Raw genomic sequence first — 26,321 nt, 5'->3', positions numbered from 1 at the left:
ATTTGCCCAGCTGGATGGGCATAAATGCGCTCAAGTGGATATGTGCAACAGGATTTTGCAGATGATTCTGGCTCTGTGCCAGGCAGCATTTTTATTTCACAGCAAAGACGAGCATTATAACTGAATTTACTGCTCTGGCCACAGTGATTTATTTAGTGTGCTGACGCTAGTCCTTTCACTTTACTCGTCCCTGTAATGTGCGGCGAGCCACTGAACCTGGATAAAGAGCTTAGACTGTCTGACCCACTCCCGCACTCTCCCACACACACACACACACACACACACACACACACACACACAATCATCACACACATTCATGGAGAGCAGCAGAGAAACATCAAGCAGAAAATATTTTTTCAAAGCCAAATTGAGTCTTTCTAATGCTCTTAGTGCCGCTGAATGGTGTTTTGATACGACCCCCTGTGCCTCCAGTGGAATAGATGCTTTGTATTAGCCGCTTGTTTAGTCTGATTGTGTGTGTGATGTTAAAATTTTGTTGTGTTCACCTAAATGTATTTCGCTGTGATAAAGAAGACCTTGATAAAACAAGACAGAAGGCTGTAGCTCACGGACTAACACTGATTCGCTGCAGGATGTATCTGATATTTTGCAGCTCCTCTGTCAGAAATGAATCAAATTAATATCTGAAACGAATATACTGTCTACGCTAAGAGAGACTTTTTTGTCTCATTTGATTTTTACACATTTCTTTTTTAAATTCCTTTAGTTTGTTTTGCTGTATTGCATTTGCATTCTGATCTGCCTTCATTGCTGTTGTGTGTGTGTGTATGTGTGTGCGTCAGTACCGCAGGTGCTAAAATTGCTGAAATTACTGTATCAGTGGCCTGGCTTTAATGAACACTGTGATATTTGGACATTTTTGTCAAACGACAAAGTGCCTTCTCTGCACATCTGCTACTGAAAAGGGAGTGATGGTGCTTGAAAGAGGCAAGGGGTTGTTTTGATAATCACTTTGACTTGTTCCCCCCTTCTTAGGCCTTTTAATGTGGTATCATTATTACTGAAATGTAATTAGGTATGCTAATTGGCTGACATTTGGACTTCCGTCTCAGCACTTACGTCGGGTCTGGTAAAAATGTGTTGTAAATGAAGTGGGATGGCGAATGGAGAGGCTGAATGGACGTGAGGGTTGAGTGGAGGTGCTGAGAGCGTGATAGATGGTGTTATTGAGTGCTCGGGCTAAAGTACTCCAGCGGAAGTGCAGAGAAGGTTTTTTTTTTTTATAAATTAGGAATTGTTGGGGTGAAAGAGAAGAGCTGGAGTCAGGAAGTGGATAAATAAGCTGTTGGAAGAAGCAGGGGTAGAAAAGCCTCTAAACCCTGTGAAATCAGTGCAGTGGGATGGGTGTGCGTGCAAGTGTTGCAAAACAGGTTGTGTGTGTGTGAGAAAGAGTGTGAAGCAATTATAGGGTACCTCTGCGGCGTACAACAAAGCCATCCATTTAGTGCACGATGGTGTTCACAGGCACGATCCATTAATGTTGTGCTGCAAGATGCACTATTTTCAGAAATCTAAAAAAGCCTCATCATATACACACACATTCATAGTGACTGTCGTTTAAGCAATTAATCCAGGTTGGTATGCAGCTGTTAGATGAATTTAAATGTCCACCAGCTTGAATAATATGAAGATAATATGATTAAATCAATGTATTACTACATTAATACTTGACATCAGAGTGTGTGACCTTGTACAGTAAGTATGTGGAGTGCCTGTCCATATGTGACCGGCCATAATCATGGCTGGTGAGTTGTGGAGTCATTAATAGATTAAAAGAGATCAGAAATGCTTTGAGTGCAGAGCGAGGTCATCTGAGAGGCTGAGGTTTAAAGCTGAGCTTGTTCTTTCGGTCCTCTTCTCTTGCTTTCTTTTGTCTATACGTTGCTTCTTGGGAAATATGCATTCATAAGAAAAAAATCCCCATCAACTTCAAATACTTAAAGCTTTACTTATCCACAAGGTGGCGCTGTGTCTCTGTACAGTCATGAAGGGCTAAATAAGAAGTCTTGTTTGCTCAGAGAGAAAACCCAAATATCCTTAGGGTGAATGCATTATATGATGAGCAGACACAGTGTTATTCCACCTTCCAGGGGGGCGTTTGTTTTTCCTTTAATGGCTGAAAAGAGACGGTTCCTCCTCTCCTCAGGAAGCATCGCACCCCGCAGGCATACCTGTGTGAGCGCTGGGCGCTGACCCAGGTCCAACCTCCACAACCTCAGTGAAGGATCTGGTATTTTCTGGGGCTGCCAGGGGCTCTAACAGGGATCCAGACCAGCTGAGGTTCAGGCTGTTTCAACCCCCCACTATCATCTTTTTTTTTTTCCTCTTGGAAAGACTGAAACACTCCTGAGATCTGCAGCCTAAAGGAGTCTGTTGGTTTATTCTTGTACATACAGTATATGTGAAAGTGATTGTCTCCATTCAGCTTATTCTGTTCAACATGTGTGTGTGAGCCTGTGTGCACCTGCTCACCCTGTGGTTCTCTCAGCTCCCATGGTGAAGTCTAATAAGTCCCATGAATCCTCACCATGTTGTTTTGGTTTTTGCCCTGGGGTTGTTTTTCTTAACAGTTTAGTTCACCAGAGAAGTTCTGCTTCCACATTTTTCACTGTTAAAAAGGAAAAATTATCTAAAAAAAAAACAAAACAAAACAAAAAAATAGAAATACTGAGCTCAAAAGACTTGGACCTTCAGCATGGCTATAGCTGGTCATTATTTAGTGCTGGCTCTTTGTAAATTTACTGCTTTAAAGTGGATTAAAAATTGCATTAATTCTCGTTGATTGATTCTTTTTGGCGGGTTCAGCACCTCGGATAGTTCCCTCACACTTCTGAGTTTGGGTGTAGCTGTTTAGCAGCACCTTGAACTTGGCATAGAGGCTGGAGTAAATGGAAACACACTGTGCATCGGTCAATATATTCTGTTTTATTATTTACATCATTGATAATGCGTGGGCTCTCTAGAACAATAGATCTTTGCCTGGTTGCAGCGCAGCATGGGCCAAAGGATTTTCTTGCAGTAATGTTATTGAATTGGGATTGCGAGTTTGTGCAGAGTGAAACCCCCAATGGATTTTGCTTTCCACTGGCATAAATCATGTTTTTATAGTTTAGAGAAAGCTGGTAAAGGCAATGCAAATGTCAATATGAAAAAAAAACCAGGACTGCATGAATATTTCTTTGAACTGTCGTTTGAGCTAAAATGCCTGCACAGTCCGTCACACATACACAGCTCTCCAACTGTATGTTCAGAAATGTAAAGCGCTGCTTGACAGACACTCGTTTCAAAGAGTCATCCAGAGGGATAGGCTCACATTATGACGGCCAGTTCCAGGGCTGTTAGAGGGAGGAGTGTCAGCGGTGTGATTATCAGCAGACAGATAGTGGATGACAGCTGCCATCGGTTATTGATGACTTTTATAATTAAAATCCCTTATGGGGGGAACCCAAAGAACAAAAAGGGAAAATCATACAAATGATGAATGGTCCTTTCATCTTTAAGGCTGATATAAGATGCACCGGGCTCTTCAGCATGAATATTGCTTTCCAGGAAACTCTCTGAATATGGTTTCAAAAGAAGCTCTGCAATTTTAATTTTGCCAGAGCTCACACTGGCTGTATGTTTTTGTGTCTGTGTGTGCGCGTGTATGCCTGTGGTTGTTGGAGGAGATGGGGAACAAACAGAAAAGGCTGAATGCAGGAGAGCAGAGGTCAGGCAGAAACTGAGATAGGAATCAGAGTGTGAAAGAAGAAGGGGTCAACATACACTGGGGACATGCACACCCAGCTTTATGCAACATCATGAGAAGATGTTAAACCATAGGGAATGGCGCAAGTTAGCTTTTTGTTTAATTCCCAGTATCGTCTTGGGATTTCTCGCGCTCAGGGAACATGCCTTTGTAAAATGAACTCTCAGTAGTTGGACAAACAGTGCACCCATTGTCTAATGTTTTTTGTTGCCTTGTTTAGCAGTAAAAGTTTTACCAGCAGCAGCAGCAGCAGTGCAGTTTCCACAGCATGACTGAATCAGAATGAAAGTGGTGGTCTTCTTTGTTCTGGACTTCCCTATATTGTTCTTGTCCGAGACGCTTTGTGGACTGTGTACATTTCATGCTGTATGACAATCCAAACCTCGTCCCAGATATTACATCCTCCTGTATTGTTTTCCACTCCTGTTCAGTAGTCGCTTACCCAGAGAGAAAACAAACAGACTGTTTGTGACTGTGGTTGAGATGAAAGTGGCTCTTTTCTTTTTTTCTTTTTTGAAGGGAGTACAGTAGGAGATCAGACAGGATGACTGTCAGTGGTAGTCTGCTCCCCTGAAGGCTCTATGGAGTAAAGAAGCAGCGTGCCTCAGAGCACCGCATGGTATCTGTATGGATGACAGAGGGAGAGCGAGGAGGGGAATTAAGAGTGCCAGCAGCACATAGGGAATTCCTGCACGTCTGTCCCCGCGTTGCTTTAGTGTTTGTGTGTTTGTGTGTGTGGTGCTGTCACAGAAGAGCTCCCGCTTTTCCCCTACTAACCTGCTAAATGGTGTCCTTTAACCCACCCACCACCGCTAAGTCCTCCCTTTCCACATGCGGATGGGGCTACTGTGACATCACTCATTCCCACGCACTCTGATTGGCTAGCCATTGGAGGGAAGTAATTTTTTTTCCCTGCAGCCTATAGCGAAAAATTGAGAGAGAGAGAGAGAGAAAGAGAGAGAGAAAACGTGGGAGGGAAGGACACAGGTAGAGAGGATATGAGAGGGGAAGAGAGAGAGGGAGACTAAGCAAAAAAAGATTGATGCTGAGGCAAGCCGGCACTGCGCAGCACTCTCTCACACACATACACACACAAACAGTCATTGCATCACGCATACTCTCACATCACACTCCCAAGCTGCTTAACAGGCAGGAAAACCACTGAGTCTGACTGAGTCTGCAGCCCGCTACTGCAGGGCAGGACAGAGGACGGCAGAACGTAAAGGGCGACAGGAGAAACAAGAGGGTGGTTCTTTCCTCCCTGTTTTACCTCAGCGCAACAGTTCCACTGCTGTCATCTCAGGAGGTCCGGTGCTTCAGGGAGCTCTTTAAAGACACCTCCCCCCGAAAAAAAGGGGGGTGGGCAACAAGGGCAGGAGCAAGGGCAAGTGTTGCCTCTCCCAGAGGTTGTCGTTGATGTCCTCTCAGTGCCCCCATGAAACAAGCACAAGTTGAGGCATAATCCGGGTTACAAGATGGCACGGCAAGTAGGGGGCGAAGCCTCCCCGAAAAAGAACACATCCCTCAACCTGGTGGCGGGCTTCTACCAATACCTCCGGGGTAAGTGGGGCAGTTTGTGTGCGCGGCTGTGTGCATGTGTGTGTTCTGCTGAGACAGATAGAGACTCCAAAAAGAAAGCAAGTGCAGAAAATGTGTATTTTTGCATGTGTGTAGGGTGTGTGATTTAGAACGGCACTGCAGCATGGACCGTACGTGCCTGCTGGACATATGTGTATGTGTGTGTGCATAACTATGAATGATTGTGTGCATTTTGCAGTGCAGTTTTCTTCCAAAGAGTTCCCTGAAGGATGCTTTTGTTTTTTTGTCGAAGCTGTGAGTGTGTGAATAAAGTGAAATGGGCAGACGTCTGAAGGGGGCGTTTCCACACTGGCGGAGTCAGCGAGTGAGTGTGTATCTGCCTGTGTGTGTGTGTGTTTGTGTGTGTGTGTGTGTGTGGAGGTCTCCAGCTGGTGAAACAAGCATACCCAGCAGACAAGTAACAACTCACTGCAGGTGTCACAGCACAGAGGGCTGACTGTCAAAATGCTTGATTCCTTATCTCTCTGTCTGACCCTGTGGCTATCTGCCTCTCTGCTCATTTGGATATCACATATTCAGCATTCTGTCTGCCACCTTGTCTCTGGATAAATCACATTATCAGTCTATACTGTTGAGAAGAAAGGAAATACTCTGAGATGTCTGACAACTGGTCTCTTTGTTTGCACCAAGTTTGCATTCTTTTCCTTGACTGAATCAATGATAATTTGTTAAGGTGAGCTTCGCTGTGGGAAATCAGGGACTGTGCATGAGACAAGTGATACAGAAGGTAATCAAGAGTGTTAAAATGCTGCTGCAAAGGATGGCTGTTTCCCATTGTTATATTGAAAGAAGATGAGCGTGTGTGCTTAAGAGTGACTGCGTTTGTGCGGCAGGTTCAAAGTCACCTCGTCCCTGAGACTGAGAGGCTGGCACCACGCACATGCAGGCATGTTCTCCGTCACGCATGTTCCTGCTCAAGAATGTGGAGGGAGGGAACATCTTTCCCCATTCTCATCCAATATTACCGTCCATCAATATTTGATTACTCTCGGACCCAATCAAAAGATTAATTTGTAGAGCAGGAAGCTGCTCAGTGGCACGTATGACTATGTGTGAGTGTATCTGCATTATGTATGAAAGGTACCTTCCCTCTGACACAGACACACCTCTTCCCGTTAGCGTCTGTCCACAGCACCCAGTGACACACTAACCAACTTGAGTGCAATCAAGGCGTCAGCATATTTCATTAAGGTAGAGGAAGGCACTATGTCAGACGTCCTTTCTCGCTGATAACGTGCTTATCTCAAGGATATTGCTCTGCAGCAAAGACGGGACACACAAAAACATCAGTTGCATGCGCGTGATGGGATGCTTTGAATCCCAGGTAGATTGTGTGGTTTTGTACACTCTAATGGTATAAGTGTAGCAGCTGCACATTAATTTCTCTGAGATAACCTCATTCATGTTCAATTTTTTTAATACATGGGTTGCACATAACATTGAATTTTGCTGACACAAGATATCACGAAGAATAAACTATACATTAGTTGGTAAAAATCCAGCAGAACACACACACTTTCATACTATAAATGCACAGAAAATTGTATATATGCTTGATTTATTAGGTTTTCTCATTCAGGTTAAGTGCCTTTTTAGGGGACATCGTCAGCAGACATGTATACTATTGATTGGGTGTTTCCAAAAGGGCCTTCATTACGTTAGCTGCCATAAACAAGACCAATGCATTTGGGGTAATGTTGCGTTTGTGTATTTTGATCACAGCCCTGAACAGAGCACCAGATTTCATGTTTAAACTGTACTCAGAAATGACTAGAACATGGCAGATAAGAGGGAGAACCACCGGCCTCCTATCATTTAAAGGGCATTTTCGAGAGCACAATTTTCTGTCCTCAGCAAGAGGAGTTCAGATAATGAAAATGCCATCTGTAAATGTCAAATGCCTTCTCTTTGTACATTAGTGTAAGGTATGATTTGGTGTGACTGACACATTAGAGAGACAGGAAGATTATCAGAGATAACAAGAGGCAGCCATCCAGCATTAGAAACCCAAGCGATTCTCACAATAAACAATGAGAAGATTGTGTTTTTAATCCTTTCTTTGTTTATTATTGCGCGTGACTAATAGTGATGCTCTGGGCTCTGATTTTTACAGATGAGCAGGAAGCAGTGCAGAAAAGGACATTCACAAAATGGATCAACTCCCACTTGGCAAAGGTAAGAAAGTCTGGTTGTGTTTCCCTGTTAGTGCCAGCATTGTGTTATCCATTTACACAAAAGCTGGTGCTGGTGTTTGTTTTAAAACTCCCCGATCTCCATGTTTTTCCACTGTGAGTGACTTTACTACATCCTGTGTGCATGCGCTGACATTTTCCAAGAGCTGGTCATGGGACTGCTTGTTCCAGCTCAGACCACACACGGTCCTTCATTCTTGCTTGATTTTCTTGCTCCTTGTTATTCTTTCAGTTTCATATAGCTACTAGCAAGGATTTACTCTCACTCTAATTATCTATTTCATATTACAGCATTTAATACACTGTATATCTTTTTCCCCTGCAAGCTAGAGTCATTAATTTACATCTTAGTAATCTCGCTATCTCAATATGGGCCAATTTAGATTGTTTAGGATAAGAGTTTTTCATTAAAGCATGCTCTTCATTTGTCCACTCAGTGGACAATATGTCTGTGCCTTATAGTAAACAAACACATTTGATGCTACTGCATGCTGAGGGGCCTGTAATTATTGCATTATACTACGTTAGGCTCATCAGTTTCGCTCATTAATGCTTAAATGGTATGTCAGGAATGGGCAGACAAGGCAAATATGGCACAGTGCAACACAATTAGGTGTTACTCCAATCAGTGACGCTCCTCTCAAGGTTCCCTATTTGATTACGACAGCTGTGGAGTTCTTGAACTGCGGTGACGTGGAGCTGAAAATTCATTTGAAGAGCACTCAGAAGGGAATAAACCGTGACGTAATATTAAATAAGCACGTCTCAGGACTGTGCCAGCAGAAAATTACACACACACAGCCCAATATTTAAATGCTGTGAATTTTTTATAAGATTCAAGGTATAACCACATACTTTATTTATCAAGCCTGCAGTTGAGCAGAGCTGCAGTCCCTTTGTTATTTCATTGTGATTGAAAATTTTGGAGCGGCATTCCCACGAAGCTTTGAGGGGGTAGTTCAACATTTTTTTGGTCAGATGAGTAAATTGAGAAAATGAACACATATTCCACATTTGCATTATAAATATGTAAATGAGTAGATCCAGTAGCTTATCTTCTTTTTTGGCTTCTCCTTTTATGGATCACCACAGATCATCTATCCTTTGCATCCTTTTCTGCCACACCAACCCTCTGCATGTCCTCCTTCACTATATCCATGAACTTTCTCTGAGGTTCCTCTTTTCCTCTTCCCTGCCAGCTCCATTCTCAGCATCCTTTGCTCAATATATCCACTATCCCTCCTCTTCAGACAGTAAAAAAAGTCCAGATATGTATCGGTTCAGGGATGTGAAGCCTAGGAGACAGTGCCAAAGCAGCCAGTGTCTTAATTTTAATACATTTATGAACACAGTTAAACCAGGTGGTTTCTAAAATAAATAAATAAGTGGACGTAAAAAAAACAACAACTTAGCTCTGTCTAAAGCTGACCATTTTTAACACAGGAGTCCAGGGAGACTGACCTCTTTTTGCAGTTTCAAGTGGCCATTCACAGGGTTGTAATTTTTGACACTTCAGCAATGGGCTCATTTTTCATCCCCGAGGTTGTTGCTTTGTCCTACTTCTATATTTACTCTAAGAGCCAAAGATTGGCATTTATTTCTTCACATAGCTTTCAGCAAGAAGGCCGGATGTCTAACTAATCTTTTAACCTAAAGTGGGAAAAGATAATTTTTGCTATATCAACACTCATGCACTAAAAACTCAATGAACTGATCCAACAAAGATTCCGGAGACTTCATTAAAATTCCATTTAAATTTGCCTTAATTAATGGATTCGGGTAATTAATAGATTAGTCATACCATCACACTTCCACTGGAAGAGAAAACCATATTTGTTCCTCATGCTTTTCCCTCTGCCGACTTGATCAAATTACGTATGTTATGTCCTCCTCGCTCATCACGAAGCTGCTTACACTTCCACCTGATGCCTGACGTTACCATAGTGATACTGATTGGCCTATATTTGTCTTAAAAATGTCTTGGCTGTCATAGCGGCTTGGTGAATTTTCAAAGAGCGTTGTGATGAGCAGGGGGTAAAGGTTCACCAACTTAAAGGTGGTGCAAAAAATAAAGAGAGCCATTTCTGGAAGTCATCATTCTGCAGACTAGTAGAGATTATGTGGCATCTTATGGACTCACTCTCACAAGAATAGCTAATCATACGCAGAAAGTAGTGTGAAAGTGAGACAGGAGGATAGAAGACAGAGAAGCTTTAACAGTTGGTTTAGCTTTGCTCTCACAGGGATAAATCCTGCCCTTGGCTATGCAGATGATTAGGCCACTCCAGTTATCACAGGTCTTTAATTCACCGCCTAAAGGTATGTGATTAATCGTTAGGTGAGTTGAGCCATAGCATGAGGGCTTCCTTTTGCTATCACCGCCCTCCCCCTCACTTTACTACTCCACAGGTATAACAAAAGAAGTCTTACGGGCTCCGACAAAGACTTTCTATGAGAGGGGATGTATTGGAGCTGGTAATTTATACAGAAGATGAATGACTCTCATTAGTTCACCAGATTAACTCGCCAAAGATATGAACTATAAGAGAGCTGCAAGGTAGTATTTTTCCAGGGGGTGCATTTCATTTAGATAAAGGTTGATGTCGTTTAGACCCACACAGCAGTCACACTCAACTTGCAAAATTGCTCTCCTCACAGTGTATTTTATGTTGCACCCGGTAGTGGAGTGACACATGTGGAGGGGTTTCAGTCAGCGGACCCCAAATTTCCACTCTGACAAATCCTTTCTGAGAAGGTTAAAGCTTAATTACAGAGTGGCCAGTGTGAACTGCGGAGGTCTCGCCGTCTTTCAGGCATTTTCCCGGGAAAACAGCTTTAGTTCAGCCATCAGTGAAGCAAGTGTTCTTTGAGATTAAAGAAGGAAGAGAAATGAAGCTCCCAGCTCCTCTCTTGGTGTTTACTCTCGGGTTAGAGCGAGGGGAGAGGGTGATACATCCCGTGCACAAGTTCAGAGACAGCAAATCATGGCATGTGGCATGTGCTTCAGCTAACTAAGCTGCTGTTATGTTTTTCAAAGTATTAAAAATTTCAATCAGCCAACTCTGCTTGTGGTGTCCTCTTAAATTGTTAAGTTGTGTTTATTATTTATTTTTTAACGGCAGTGTTGCTTTCTTTCAGTTCATACTTGTGTTTAGGAGTCATACAAGCTTATAAGCTTAAAAAAATCCATTTATCCATCATCTTACACAGCAGCCTATCCCAGCTGTCATAGGGCAAAAGGCGGGTTACAACACAGAGAGACAAAGAACTATTAATGCTCAGAATTCACACCTACAGATAATTTAAAATGACTAATTAACCTAATGAGCTTGTCTTCTGAGACTACCACACATATCATGGCCCTGGGTCGCTTGCCCCAGTATTTGTGAGTTTTTGGCCTTCCTGGTTTTGTTTATTTAAATAATCTGTTTGTTTAAAGCCATATCTTTTTGTTTCTACTTCCTAGTTGCTTTAGAGAGGGATGTCACACTCGTTTTACATTGTGGACCACATACAACCCATTTTGATTTTAAGGGTCAGACAAGTAAAAAAAACAAAACAATTTGTATCAGTGTAAAGATGTTTAACTACACATTTAATCCCTGAGATGTCTCAATATAAAAAAAAAGTGTTATTTCACTGTTATTAAAAAGTGTTATTTCAACAGTATCTCTCAGTTTTTCTTCATGATAAAGAAAACTGTTGTATTAAATGCAGGAAACGTGCCAGCATGACTCTTTGGGCTTAAACTGTAAGAAGTAAATATGTAAAATTACAGAAAAATTCTGGTAACTTATTGCCTAAATTGCCCTGTAATTATAAAGTGAATCGTTTTTATTATTTATTTTTCTGTTAACACATTAAAAAAAAAACTCCAGGCATTTAAATTAAAAAGAGACATTAATTGTTTGTCTATTACATATTAGTATGAATGGTGAAGGATGAGGTCTTTATCAGCTCGACAAGTAAATTCATGAAAATATATTTAAAAGTCCAAAATGTATGTTAGTCCTTCCTTTTAGTTGTCCCACTTCCTGCTTTATTTTTAGAGCTGTCCTTTGCTTAGTTTGTTTCCATCGTCTCGTTTACTGCGATTTAGTACAGCTGTGTCCCCAGCTGTTTCCACTTCCCCGATTGCCCTTCTGTGTGTATATAGACGCTCTCTCTCCTTGTCTTTGATCGTTGTCTGTTCTCCTTGCCCCAGTGTTGGTTCAACCTTTTGTTTCTGTAGTTTATATTTTTTTGATGTTCCCTTTTTTGGATTATTGCAACCAGCCAATAAACAGTTCATTTAAAATTGCTCGGTTTGCCTCCACATTTCTGCATCCTGTAAGACTCCACATGGTCAGCAGCACAGCTGATAATGACAACAAGAAAGGCCCCAGCCAATGGATTTAGACCCACAACCCGGCCGCTGTGAGATGACAGTGCTGACTTTGCACAAGTCCTGCATGATTTTAATTGAAATGTTTCTACATGAGTGATTTTATGTGCCAATAATTCCCTGTCAGAATACCATCATCCTAAAAAGACTTTGCCAGTAGGCTTCAAGTTTTTATTGTCCCTTCAAACTGGATGTATTGCAGCTCAAACTGAAACCTCTAAGTGTTCTCTTTGTTTCTGCCCCCTTCTGTGTCTTTCATGCTGTTGATCTTTTGGGATCCAGTCAAATGTACCAGGGGAATAACAAGAGAGCACAGACAGACGCACATCCTCAAACTCTTCTGCTCACAATCAATTACGACCCAGACGCTCATGTGTAATTAGCTCATTAAGTTCGTGATTTATTTTTTTTACCGCATGTTGCCGAGCAAAGGGAATGAATATTACTTTCTTTTTTTGTAATTAGTCTGAAATTTCCTCATTAGCTTTGGGATTATAATGAACAAATAGGTAAATTTGGCTTCAATTAGCGCATGGTATAATTTATCCCTCTGAATGGGATCTTTTTTAAGTGCTTCTTCTGTCAGGCTATGATACGGGCACAAGTGCTGTCTGAAAACCCTAATATCCAAAGCCATGAAACGACGTTAGAAGAGGAATTAGTGAGAAGCGCTGCTGCGTTTGCTAATTAAATTTGAAAGACGTGAGGTTAGTGTCCTGTCTCTCTCTGCCTCTGTCATGTTTTTCACTGCCACTCCTTCTACTCAATTAAACCCCTCTCTCATTTTCACTTTGTTGGGGTTGTACATATATTTTCACTCTGGCTGCACACACACTCTTGCGCACATCTCTACTTTTTGCCTTCCCTCTCTTCACTCACTCCCTTTGCTGCTAATCTCCCTGTGAATGGTTCGCTCGTCTGAAAGCTCCCCCTCCCCTCTAAAGCTCTCCTCAGCCCCAGCATGTGACTGTGCTTTAAGAGAAATCCTTGATGTGGCGGCGGCGAAAAACTGAGATATGTGGATTTCCTCAAGTCTGGAAGTCTGTGTCAGGTCAGGCAGGAAGTCAATGGGAAGGATACAGTTTGAAATCATCAGCATATTTTAGGATTTGAAGAAGCCGTTCAGAGTCCTCTGAGCCGGCGCTTATGGATGAATCCAGCTGTCATTAATACATGGCACCACCAAACTCTGTTTGGGCTCCTAGCACAGTTTTTTTTATGAAGATTTCCTTTATCCATGTCCCACAAGTTTAAATGAATGTCTTACAGTTTAATATATGTATTATGTTAGGGTTATGTATGCACTATGCAGCTTTGTGGGGGATAATGTGCAGAAAAATACTTCTTACCTCAAAGTTTTCTGTACATTGCTAGACCTATTAGCTCTGTAATCCTGACTCTTTGCATTCCAAGAAAACTGGGAAAGCTTTGTGTGACATGAAACACTTATGTAAACAGTGATCCTCCAGTTACATAAATTCAGTCGCTTGTTTAGTAATATCTTGCCTGGAAAAATTGTGTTATTATAAAGTATGCACCTGCCTTCAGATGAGTGTTTTCAAGTCTTTCTCAATGTTAAAAACCATAATGTTTCTAGTTTAAGCATTGCACTTAAGTTTACTTATTTCATATGATGTGTGTTTTCTTCTGTAGCATGTCCCTCCCCTGGTGATGACCGATCTCTTTGAGGACATAAAAGATGGTGTGATGCTGCTGGCCTTGCTGGAAGTCCTTTCAGGACAAAAGCTGGTGAGCCTGTGGGTCATTTCTACATCATGGGATTTGGCTACAAGCTTCAAACACGTCCTCTCCTCTGATCTCTCTGGATTATATTTTCTACTTTCTCACACTGAACCGGCTCAGGCTGATGCAATAAAAGAGAAATGCAATAATTTTTGAATGTTTGTTTGTCCAGTGAGCTGCAGACTTAATGCAGTGAATGTGAAATGAGCCAGAATTATATGGAAATGCCTATTGACTGGCTTTTATTAGGATGTTTGAATTGAGTGGGAAAGCCCAGATTAACAAGGACAGATCAGAGTTCACAAACACAGACAAAGACACACACGGCTTGAGGATTACATTTGACCAATACTGCCTAAGGTCTAATCTGCCTCTGTCCTATCGATCCGTTTGTTTATAGTCTTTAATTGGAATTCTGAGTCTCATTATTTCAAAAACGTTTATGCTATATTTTTTCATCTATGCTTTATTGTCTGTTTAAACTGTGCTAATTTTTTATACATGTACTGATACATTTTGCCCTCCCGTTTTCTTTCCCTCTCAATATCTCTCTTGCTTCCTTTCCATATCCATGGTTCTCCCTTCTCCTTCCAGCCATGTGAACAGGGCAAGAAGCTAAAAAGGATCCACTGGGTCGCCAACATTGGTACAGCTCTTAAATTCCTTGAGGGTAGAAAGGTAAGAGTTCACCACCTTCTTTTTATGTTTTTTTTTCTCTCTTTTTTCTTAACCCTCCTGCTCCTCTCCCTGCTCATCTGGAGCCTCGTGGGCGCAAATATTGAATCTTGACCTCGTGTGACCCGCTTCTCTTTCCTTCTCGCCTCTCATTGTCTTCACATTCCCACATCCTTTGGGTATCCTGAAATTAGTAGATTCTCTCGATTTATATTTCCACAAAGACTTTGTTAAATGTAATTCTGTCTTAACTACTTCATTACATTTAATTGTTTGGCTCCCTCTAAGAGATGGAGAACAACGTCTCTCTCTCTTCAGCTGATTGCCACTACACCTACTGCACTCCATGTTATTAGTACTTAGCAAATTCCTTTTCTCTGCTTCATTGGCAGAATTGCATCAGAAAAAACGCTCAGTATGGTTTTGAATGTAATCATCTAAATGCATCAACTGCCCCTCCATGAGATTAGTAAAACGTTCTCAAAGTGTCGCCTGGCTCGTCCTTGGATATACATAAATAAAGCCATGAGTATGAGCTGACGTCTGCGGGGACACTGACTTGTCTTCCTCGAGTGTGACAGGGTTAAAACTGTAAATCCTAAACCAGTAATCTGCTGTCTGGAGATGAGACATCAGTGGGCACTCTGCTGCGTAAATCGGAGAGATGAAAATTAAACGTAAATATGCTGTCTGTGTGTGAAGCTGATGTACACACAGAGCATATTTACATTTTGCTTTAGATTGCCTATGTCTGATCCGCGATTGTGTCTCGTGTCTGTGTCATAGAAAGTGTTTGCTGGTGTAATGATGTTTACTGATGATTGAAACCCTGTGATGTAAAGCCTCCCTTCTGGGAAAGTAGAGAAGCTGTGTAAAATGTAAATGAAAACTGGATGCAAAATCAGACCCCAATCATCGGTGATGACCCTGAACCTATCACAATATTCCCCAAAATATGTAAATTTGTCTTCTTTTAAAAATTGTTCTTGACAGTCGGGGATAAAAAAAATATTTCTAACTGACACAGATTAGGCACTCAGATCATGTGATTAGGGTTAGTTAATAAAGTCTCTGGTTAGGGTTTAGTCATTGAAAGCTGTGGTTATGGTTAGGGAAAACGTTTGGGTTGGGTTGCCAGATCCTGAAATTGTTATGTCGGCTCTAACTGTACATAGTACACACCACAGCCTGTAAGAAACTCTAAGATAGTTGTACAAGTCAGTGCATGACTCCCTTAAATTGAATTAGTTAGAATGAAGAGTTAGGGTTTGGGGTCATCACTGATGGTGTAGTAAACACCACCATGGTCATTTTCTCATTTTGATTTCGATTCCAGCAACATGTTTCACAAAACCTTGGACTGTGGCAACAAAATGCTCATAGAAATAAGATTCATAAAAAATGTAGTCATAAATTATTATTTTAATGAGTAATAATTGGATGTAAACGAGCGCCACGGAGAGATTGAGACTTTGTAAAGTAAAGACGGCAAGGAGTAAAAAAAATTTTGTCAAATATTTAAACAATAAAAGAAGAACTCAAAGTCAAATTATTAAAAAAAATGGTTGAATTTGGGTTTCATCATTTAATATGTTGCCTTTGATGTGTTATTAATATAATAAATTTAGATGATTGGTTACTTGTGATGGACAGGTCACTGCTCCAGTGTTTACCCCACCTTTCATGCAAACATCTGGGGTAGGTTCCAGTTTACCTGACCCTGAACTGGATAAACAATTTAGAAAATGGATGGATAGTTTATTAGCGCTTTACGCTGCTTCACAACTTTTTAGTTTTACTATTTAGAGTTTAGTACAATTTATCCAAAGAAACACAACTACTGCTACTGTATATGCTTACCTATGGAAGCCCGTTTCCGCCACTAAATAAAAACAAAAAAGCTAGTATCCATAACTCGAAATTTCGAGAAAAGTAACTCGAAATTTCGAGAAATATAACTCAAAATTTCGAGTTACTTTTCTCAAAATTTCGAGTTAGCTCTGCCAATCAAAAATATACGTGAATGAGGTCGCTTTCTTGTTACCCGGAAGCATATGGCGCAGAGGAACGTGCACTGAAAAACGGATCCCAACAAATTGGTGCTTTCGCGAGTACGTTTGCTGATAGTAACACCATGTGTTTCAGCTAATAACACAGGGATTTCATCATTTGTGAAGCCAGGCTGAAAACACTCAGCAATCTGTGCATTCACGACTGGATGTAATACCGGTAGCTTAGCTGTAGCATTTGTAGCTGAGGGCTTCAGCTTCCGGGTAACAAGGAAATGACGTCATTCACGTAGATTGGCAGCGCTAACTCGAAATTTCGAGTTACTTTTCTCGAAATTTTGAGTTAATAAATCGAAATTTCGAGTTAATATGTCGAAATTTCGAGAAAGTAACTCGAAATTTCGAGAAAATAACTCGGAATTTCGAGAAAATAACTCGAAATTTTGAGTTATGGATCCTTTTTTTTTTTTTAGTGGCGGAAACGGGCTTCCATACTTACCGCTGTCATTTTATACTGGTGTGTTTTCAGTGTGGTCACGCTATACCTCTGTTAACCACTCCAGCCTTGCATTACTGTTTTGATTTGCCAGGATAACCTGCTGTGTTTTTTAATATAACACCATGTATTGCATATGTTCTTATCAGTCACTATCCCACGGTTCCCCACGTTGCCCTCGTCTGCCCCCAATCTCGTTTTTCATGCTTGTTCACATGTGTGGAGTGGCAGGTATTACCATTAGATGACCTGTTGTGCTGCGGCGCCTCAGTAATACAACCCTCTGTGTGATAATATACAATACTTCATCATATCACAAGATACAGCCTCCTCTCTCTCTCGTTTCTTGCTCCACTCGGCCCTTTTCTCCCTTTTTCTGTGTCCATCTCTGCTGGATATAATCCCTGTTGCCTGTGTAGTAGTGATAGATCTCTCCTCTCAGCCAACCACTCACGTTATCTCACCTCAGAGATGCTACAGTATCTGCCTTTTCACAGTCAATCAGGCGTTTGCTTTCAATCATCTCCAGTACTTATGAATTATCTTTCTCCCCCTCCTCCTCTTCCTGTTCCTCCTCCATCTGCCTCCAGTCTGTGTACAGAGGATCTCCGGTCAGTATTCATAACATTGCTCCACTTTTTTCTTTGTGATGTTGATAAATTGTGTCAGAAACATCTGCATGCAGGAGTTCTGATGATTACATGTGATTTCTCTTAAAGATGCACTGAAATGAGCTTGAACCTGTGGCTGTTTTGTTCTCAATCTGGTTGTTAAGTTCACCTGCTTTAATGTGTGTAACGTTAGTATTTGTGCAGCTTTTTATCTTTTACATCACTCTATTGAAAAAGAGATTCTCAATCTCAGTAGGACTTGAACATACTGCCTGGCCAAAAAGTCACATGCTCTTTTATTTCATTTGACTTAATTGCTGTGGTATGGTTTAGATAATCTTATGAATGTCCTAATATTTATTTTTGTCCGTAAATGCATTATGTTTGTGCCACCATCTTGTATTGATGTTAGAAGAGTCTCATCAGTTCTCCAGCACATCCCAAAGATTCTCAATGGGGTTAAGGTTTAAAGTCTGTGGTGATCAACCCATGTGTGAAAATGATGGTTCACGCTCCCTGGACAACTCTTTCACACTGGTGCCCTCTTTGAATCCTGCCATTTTGATTTTTAAAAAAAATCTGGTCATTAAGTAGCTTCTGCTGACCTCATGTATTTTTTGGCCACATAACATTCCTGAACCAGACCAACTAAAGCAACCCCAAATCATAACACTTTTTCCATTGTTCCAGAGTTCAACCCGTTTGCTCCCAACAAAACTAAAGCTACTGATAAGTGGTTTTCTTTACCCTACACAGTTGTTTAGTCCTAATCCCATCAGTTTCCTTCACATTGTGTATAAGGAAAAGCTTCTACTTTCACTAGTAGACTTATTTATTCATTATATTTGATTTCACCAAATATTTAAGTGATCTCTGACCACAAACAAGTTTTTTTCCAGCTACATAATTTCTTTCTTGAGGATGAATGTTTAAGTCATGAGATAGGATATTGTTGTTTATGAAACAAGAAGCTACTTGTAGCATCAGTTACACTCGAGCAATTGGACAGCAGAGAAAGAATGTAATTGTACAGAGAAAGGCCTTTTCTTGGTACACATGACAATAAACGCTTTGAATCTTCTTAAATCCTATGGATGCCGCTTACTTTTTCGGTTAGTTAAATATAGATCTTGAGCTTTTTATTTGTTTTATTTGGCTGGGCATGTTTTCACATTACACTCTTTATTGTTAACTTTCTGAATAAAATTGGCTTATTGGGGTAATAGTAAAAAATGATGGATTAGTCTGCGATCTGGAAATATCTGGACCTTCTAATAGTGTAGTTTAATGTTGCTGCGTTTGGACACAGATCAAGTTGGTGAACATCAACTCAACAGACATCGTGGATGGACGGCCATCTATTGTCCTGGGGTTGGTGTGGACCATCATTCTCTATTTCCAGGTAACTTTTTGCAGCATTAGATCATCAGATTCAATGCACATAATTCAGCGTTATTTTTTGAAAAGCAGTGAGAAGAAAAACATGATGGGAATATTACTACTCGCTCACCACAAGAACCTTAACCTGACAGCTAACATGGCTGAGAATATCCAGTTTGCAGAGAGAGCAGATGTGTATTTTTCTAGTTATATATATATATAAAAAATGAGCAATTTAAGCTTAAGGGACATAAAAAAGAAATTAATCTTTAAAAGTACCTACACTCAAAATAAACAGCATCTGCCTCAGGTAATTCAGACATGCAGAGAATAAATCAGAACTTAATACTCCACTCTCGTAGCAGCATCAGTACACATAAATGCCTGCTACTCCATCAGACATAAGGATATTCAATAAAGGAAATGTAGTGCACTAGTAAATGTACACTTTCACTTTCACTGACATATTGATTTGTTTTATTTATGGATTTTCTGAGTCTGCTGACTTTAGGGAACAGAAACTGTGGCTCATCTGCAGGCCTGATAGGATATTATCAGACTGAGCTCCCAATATAATAATTTACATGCTTGCTTAAATATGTCTGTTGACTCTATTCGTACAGATTCACAATTTTTGCTTTGTTCAATAAATAAAATATAATATAATGATACCACAGATTAAAAAAAATAATATTTAAGTAAAATGCAGCTGATGTATACAAGGATTAAAGCCACAGCTAATTTGCAGACACAATTCCTGATAAGGTTGTTAGGAAAAGATTCTCACACACAAGATCTAATAATTAAGCAAACAACTCGGAGAGTGAGAATTAGGACCCAAGATGAAGGCACTGGCTGAGATGTGAGTGAGCTTTATTGAAGGCGAGTGATATACAAACAAAAGGCAGGGATGGTACGAACAAAACTAGCACACCTAAACTGGGAAAAACTAAGAACCAAAGTAACAAACCTGAAGGAGCCGGAGAGCAGAGCAACACAGGGCATGATAAACAGGGAGAAATGCAGGGAGACAACACAGATGAACCAGCAACAAGCAGGAGAAAACACAGGGCTTATATACACTCAGGAGCAATCAGGGAATGAGAAACAGGAGGGAGACACTTGGGTGATTAGGCAGGACAACATCTGTGCACCTTATATTAGTGTAGAAGATTAATTCTAGATGAATTCTACTTTATTGTTAAATTCTCTTGGGTGACAATTGATGATTTTTCCCTCCTTTAATGATGTATATTATATAATATATTATGTATATTATAAGTAAACTTCTGGTACTTTGAACTTTCAGAAGAACTAAAACACTGCTCATCAACTAGGTATAAAGTTACTTAAACTGGCTTTAAAATAAACATGCTCCGGGTTGGGGTACCAGTGTGGAGCTTCTTATTTGCCTCACAAACAGACCTGATAGAGTTAGAAAACTAACAGATTATATTTTCAGGTTACGTGATCTAAAGAGCACTGTAGGAATCTGAAAACCTAACAAGATCAAATGTAGCACTTGAATCACTAACTGTGGCTAAGCCTGACTTTAGTTGGTATTCTGCTGCTTCCAGATTGAGGAGTTAACCAGTAGCCTACCAGCACTCCATACCGTGTCCAGCAGCACCTCCTCACTGGACAGCTCCACCAGCAGCACTGAGATCACCAGCCCACCCGTCAAAAAGAAGACCCTTCCTCCTCTGCAGGGTGGAGCCAGGAAGGCATTACTGAGATGGGTCCAGCAGACAGCCACCAAGTATGAAGTCCGATTTGATGGTCAAGTGTTGCTGCAGGTTGTAGGTTATGTTTTGTTTTTTCTCTGCTGTGACCTTGTAATTTTCTGTCCTTTCTAGAAGTCTGGGCCTTGAGGTGAGGGACTTTGGCCCCAGCTGGCGCACTGGTTTAGCATTCTTCGCGGTTATCAATGCTCTCCGGCCTAATCTTGTCGACATGGAGCGAGTATGGGGAAGGCCCAATCGGGAAAATCTTCATGAAGCCTTCTTGTTGGCCGAGACTGAGTTAGGGATTCCACAGCTTCTTGAGCCAGAGGGTAAATAACATTTCCAGTAGCATTTCGGAGTGACTCTGTCATTAAGTTTATCAAAAGCAAACTTGAGCCTGGCCAGCAACAAACCTACAAGTAGGCATAAAATTACTATGTATTTTATTTCTTTTTATTGTCTTAACAGGGCTCTAGACTAACTTTTTGTCACGGTAGGCGCACCAGCACAAAAGTTAGGCGCACCCAAATTTTTCAACCGCAACGCTTAACACCGCAGTTTTACATGTGCACATTTTTTTTGGGGGGGGGGGGGATTGCTGTCCATACAGACAATATTGATTTGTAAATGATTAACTAATAATCTTGTGCTTGTGCTTAAAGTGCTTTGGCACTCTTTGGCAATATTGTAGACAATGTTAAACTTAATCATCACATCGGCCTCCTCTGACGACCTGTTTGCTGCTGCCTGCTGCTGAAAGGCAATGGGGAGAGGGAACACTTGGGCAGTGCATTTATCACGAGAGAGAGAAAGAGAGAGAGAGAGCTGTGCATGAAGTGTGATTTTTATTGTGGTAGAGGCAAAATAGCAAAAGTAAGAGAGAATTCATGACGATGTTTATCAAATGTGAAGCGTAGTTTGTTGATTCTTTTGCTGCTGGTTCAGTGAATTTTGGTTGGAGAGAGGCAAAACCTGCCGCTCAGAATCTAGCGCAGAAAAGACGTAAACACAGCGCAGACCCGACACATCAGAATCAGTGAGCTGTCGGCTTTCAGCCCCGATGCCGTGTGGAGTCCGTTAACCTGCTCTCATTTGCTGTTTGGTGGTTGTTGAAATAGTTTTGTGAGCTTTAACCTGAGATTCTGGCAAAATACATTTATATTTAAAAGTCGATTCAGGATTTAATGAATCGATATCGCTTTATTCAAGCTACTCACCTCTCTCTATCCACCTGCCCTGCACTTTCAAACATACACACAGACTACATGAATATCTGGACCACGATCAATCAGAGAGGTCCCGCCCCTGACTATCTTTGATTGGTTTAGACCACGATAGGGGCATAATGTGTGTCTGCTGTTGACCACACGGAGACGTTCGGAGTTGCGGAGTATTTTTATTTATTTTTTGTTACTCGAACAGTTGGTCACACCGGTGCGACCTAACATTTTTTTTAGTCGCACCTTTGAAAAAATTTGGTCGCACTCTAGAGCCCTGCTTAAAAATAAGATTTTATGTCGCTGACTGGATTCTCTCTGCTACAAAATACAGATTAATGCAGTAAAGAGGCAGATAGGCAGTCCACTGAAGCCATGGTGCATTATACACCTACATATACCAAACACATCCTAAGCTGAAAAAAGTACTGTTTCTTCCTCTAACATGCTTCTTGCTCTGCTGTGTGGTGTTTCAATCTCACCACCACCCCAGCATTCACCAGTACAAGGGGATGTTTACTCATTAAACCCAAATTTCTGTTACGATTTGCAGGAGAAGGACCCAAAAGTAGTCATCCCCAAATGTATAAAATATAAAACATATTCCTACAAAGCTTCTTGAAAACAGACAGGGGGAACAGAAGGACATGTAAACAGATGTTATGACAAAGACTAAGAAACCATACAGGACTATTTATACGCATGAAGGTAATCAAGGAGAGTAGAAACAGAAGGATACCAAAATACAGCTCAGTTAAATCAAGATGACGAGATAACAAGGGGGAAGTTAAACTAGACACAAGACTGAGGAGGGCCTACCATGGGGCATGAATACTGTGGGAAATGTTTGCAAGGCAAGTTTTAGAGAATAGAAATACTGTACAATACTGGGTCAGTCCTTGCATCAGATGTGCATCTCACTTTCACTGCCAGACACCATCTGCTCCCCTTTATGCCTGCCCTTCAAAATGTACTCCAGCAAATCAAGCTTGACATCAGCATAATTAAGGTGCATTAGGCCATGAGATCCAGCATGGCGGAACCCCCAAACACAACTTGGACACTGATCTGAAATGGTGAAAATTGATTTTATTTGAGATGCCCGCTTGTCTCCTTCAGTCAAGCTGATTCTTATCAGCGGCTGATATTTTTCTCTATGAGAAAACTTGAAGAATTTACAGCCAGCTTATTTGACTTCTGATTTTATTTATTTGGTTCCCGTCTCAGATGTCGACGTAGAAAAGCCAGATGAGAAATCTGTCATGACATATGTAGCCCAATTCCTGAAGCATCTTCCAGAACGAAAGCAGAGCGACTCCGAGGGACAGCTACAAGTAGAGGTAACCGGCTGTCTCGGTCTCGATAGCCTGTCATTGTGATCATCTTCTCTCTTTCTGCATAGTGAATGTTTGTCTTTTGTATATGTATTTGTATGTGTATTATTTATAATCATTTTGAACTATCAAAGTGCAATGTTCAAGGTTCAGGGGGAAAAGAAAAATTTGCTTGTCTAATTTTATATTTAATTGATTCAGAATTTAGTTAAAATCTCTTATTTAATGACTTGAAGCTATCTAGTTTTTAAAGTAGGTTGAAACGAGCTGCTGCAGTGTCTTGTCTGTTCTGTGTTTCGTTTTTGTACATCTTTCTCTCTTTGTGTCGCTCTTTGTCTTCTTCTCTGGTGCGTTTGTATGGTGACTGCTTTCCTGTGGTTGTTGTGCTGGACTCTGTTCTGCAGCATGATCTTGCACCTCGGGATATAGAGGAAATGTTGGAGGTAGGTTATTTAGCCACTTCGGTTCCCAGGGGAGAGTTTTCAATAATTTCCTCCAACGCAATGCAATTACCACCCGTGATCATTCACGGTTTCCATATAAATTTGATTAAAGCATATTTTTCTGCCTCCTCTATTGGATTGTTGTATCAGTCCCTACTGTACTTTGTAAGAATGGGATTAAACACTGATTTTTCATGTCAAAATAAAGCCTGTATCCTAATATTGGCTCTTTATCTAACCTGATGTGATATTCGGGCCGCGGGGTTTCTAAGCCATGATAACGGAAGGAAGTCCAATATAATAAGATGTGATATTACCATTTATGAATGCTACCACTGAGCGCTTTGGCTCTCGGTCCCATTAGCATGACAATGAAGGCCTCTGGCATCGGCAGTGTGCACTGATACAGCATATTTGATGGAAAGCTTGTGAATAGAGGTTGGCCTTTTTTATTGTTTGCTGTGTCCAGATGTATGTCACACCGTGTTTTGCTGTTTTACAACACCGATAGGGCTTTTTGTTCTTCCTTACTTCCTGGTGTTTGCACTGGAGATTAATTAGCTGTGACAAAGCGTGAATTTAAAAAATAAACAGAAGCATAAACACTTGGGTAGAAAATATTTAGAGAATGATGGTGAGTAAAATATGGCAGACCGTTTCCTTTTAGAATTAACTTGATCTACTTCCATGTTCTGAGCTGTCATAGAGAATAAAGTTGGGGCTTCCTTCAGGAGGGGTGGTACAAGTGAATAGATTCAGACTGAACAGCTCTCAAACTGAATGGTCTGTCGCACAAGCTTTTTAGCAGCATCGCATTATCATCATGCTTATTTAAAATCCAATGAAATGTTCGTAGGGGGTCTTAGACAAAGTACCCTGTTTAAGCTGAGTGTTGTTGGCAGCTGTGGGTTTTTGACGTTTTGTCCTGCAGGGAGACACAGAGGATTAGGGGAACACATGTTTAACCGTGCATGCTCTGCTTTCTTGTTCCCTTCTTTCCTCTTTTCATCCCGGTCAATCACTTTTTCCACTCTGTCTTCTTTTCTTTCCTCTTTTTTTTTGGGGTGCACTGTCCTCTTTTCTTTTATTTCCCAATCTCCTACTTGTTCACTCTGCCACTCCTGCGTGATCCCGGCCACCTAGAGAGAGCAGCGAAAGAGCCTGAGGGAGCTCAGGATGTGGCTCGACCAGCTGGAGAGAGATGCAATACAGGCTCAGGAGACTGAGGGCAGTCTTGCTCAGCAGTACCAGGTTAGTGTGAGTGTGTGTGTGTCTGTGGCGGGGTGTGTTTAAACTGGGCACACTGGGCACAGACGCTCCTATTATTAGCTTAATCAGTGGTATTAGACTGTGGGGATCAGGCAGCAGCCGTCATATTTTCAGTCAATCTGGCTTATTCCACCAAGCCTCGGGATACATTCCATATTCAGCAGCATGTGGGATATCCTCATTGTCATTGCATAGCTCTGAAAGTCTAAAGCCAGATACAGGGACAGTTTTTAAAGGTAGAACATATGAGGATCTGATAAGATGCAAATGGGAAAAGGGTATGACCTGTGAGCGAGAGAACACTCATTATCATCCTTTTATCGAGGATAAAGAGCTGTGAGTCACTGATTTTTGCTTTTCAGCTGTTCAAGAGTCTGCGTGTCCAGTTGGAGATGAGGAGGAAGCAGGTGGAGGGAGCTTTGCAGTCTACTCAGAGGGATGGGATGTTGACTGTGGATCAGGCTCTGGTCAAACAGGCCTGGGAAAGGATCTCCAAAAGGGTGAGAGCAGCGGGATTACCCACTCGCCTCCTGTTCAGAATTGTACACAGAGCATTTTCTTTCCATTCAGAAAAAGTGATATCTAAAGATATTTAAAGCTACTCCTGGAGGTCGATGGAGTGTTTACAATGTTCTAATTCATACATAAGGACTTCAGAAGGCATAATTTGAATTTATTTTGTGCTTTGCCAGCAAAATCAGCCATTTTTTAAGCTTGTATGATGATTTATCGTTTAAGGTTATTTCCTTTTACCTTATTTGGACCAACACAAGTTGTGTTTTTTATAAAGAGCTGATGACTTAGTGTCTCGTTTTTTTATAGAAATTAAAAATTAAATTATTTGTGTGATGAGGTCATTATTTAAGGAGACATCATCTGTTTTTATCCATCTTAGTTACTGGACTGGCATCTTCAGCTGGATAGGTCTCTGCCAGCTCCTCTGGACACAGTGGGAGCATGGCTGCACAAGGCCGAGGAAGCTCTGCGACAGGAGATAACCATCCAGCAGGCACATGATATCACAGCCAGCACTGTGCATAGAGCTCTGGAGCAGCACAAGGTTAGTGCAGAGCCATACATAGCACAATAGAGTGTGAGAATCAAACATACTATTAGAATGAACACAAATACATATAAATACATTTTTATGTCTGTTTTCATGTCTTTACTCGGTATACTCTGCACAGGATGTGTTGAAGAGCCTGGAAAGTCACCAGCAGGTCTTTCAGAGAATCCATAAAGACAGAAGTGTTGATGGAGTGCCTGTTCCCCCAGACCAGCTCCAAGACATGGCTGAGAGGTAAACAAAACTCCTGCTAGTCTCTCTTGAAAGTGCAGAATAAGAACAGATTATTTGAAAGAAATTTGGCACCTCAGTCAGTGTGGTTTTTTTTTCACAACCTTGCTTTTTGGGAAAGCAGCAGTATGAGAAGGTCGAGGTATAGGTCTGATGTCCCTGTATGAACTGTGTCTTTT

At 41.1% G+C, this 26,321-nt stretch overlaps 1 protein-coding gene across 7 annotated transcripts in view; it reads left to right on the top strand.

Moving 5' to 3' along the window:
• The window catches only part of syne1a (spectrin repeat containing, nuclear envelope 1a), a 136,165-nt gene that overhangs the window by 6,303 nt on the left and 103,541 nt on the right, over positions 1-26,321 (top strand). For 3 of the 7 annotated variants that reach the window (XM_084952172.1, XM_084952171.1, XM_084952167.1), the window contains exons 1-14: positions 4,802-5,329; positions 7,482-7,543; positions 13,598-13,693; positions 14,282-14,365; positions 17,458-17,478; positions 18,788-18,880; positions 20,436-20,617; positions 20,715-20,911; positions 23,027-23,139; positions 23,538-23,576; positions 24,720-24,827; positions 25,208-25,345; positions 25,741-25,905; positions 26,033-26,145. In XM_084952172.1, the coding sequence (XP_084808298.1) occupies positions 5,245-5,329; positions 7,482-7,543; positions 13,598-13,693; positions 14,282-14,365; positions 17,458-17,478; positions 18,788-18,880; positions 20,436-20,617; positions 20,715-20,911; positions 23,027-23,139; positions 23,538-23,576; positions 24,720-24,827; positions 25,208-25,345; positions 25,741-25,905; positions 26,033-26,145 (1,496 nt within the window). In that variant the 5' untranslated portion in view covers positions 4,802-5,244. Of the gene's footprint in view, positions 1-4,798; positions 5,330-7,481; positions 7,544-13,597; positions 13,694-14,281; positions 14,366-17,457; positions 17,479-18,787; positions 18,881-20,435; positions 20,618-20,714; positions 20,912-23,026; positions 23,140-23,537; positions 23,577-24,719; positions 24,828-25,207; positions 25,346-25,740; positions 25,906-26,032; positions 26,146-26,321 lie in introns of those variants that run through there. The other 4 variants (XM_084952173.1, XM_084952170.1, XM_084952168.1 and 1 more) reach the window with 4 other exon arrangements.

This window comes from Perissodus microlepis, chromosome 15, assembly GCF_051167445.1.
Source record: "Perissodus microlepis isolate ML-2025 ecotype Zambia chromosome 15, ASM5116744v1, whole genome shotgun sequence".
Classification (NCBI taxonomy): Eukaryota; Metazoa; Chordata; class Actinopteri; order Cichliformes; family Cichlidae; genus Perissodus; species Perissodus microlepis.
Note: the sequence above shows the minus strand (reverse complement) of the source record. Positions and strands in the feature narration are given on the sequence as shown.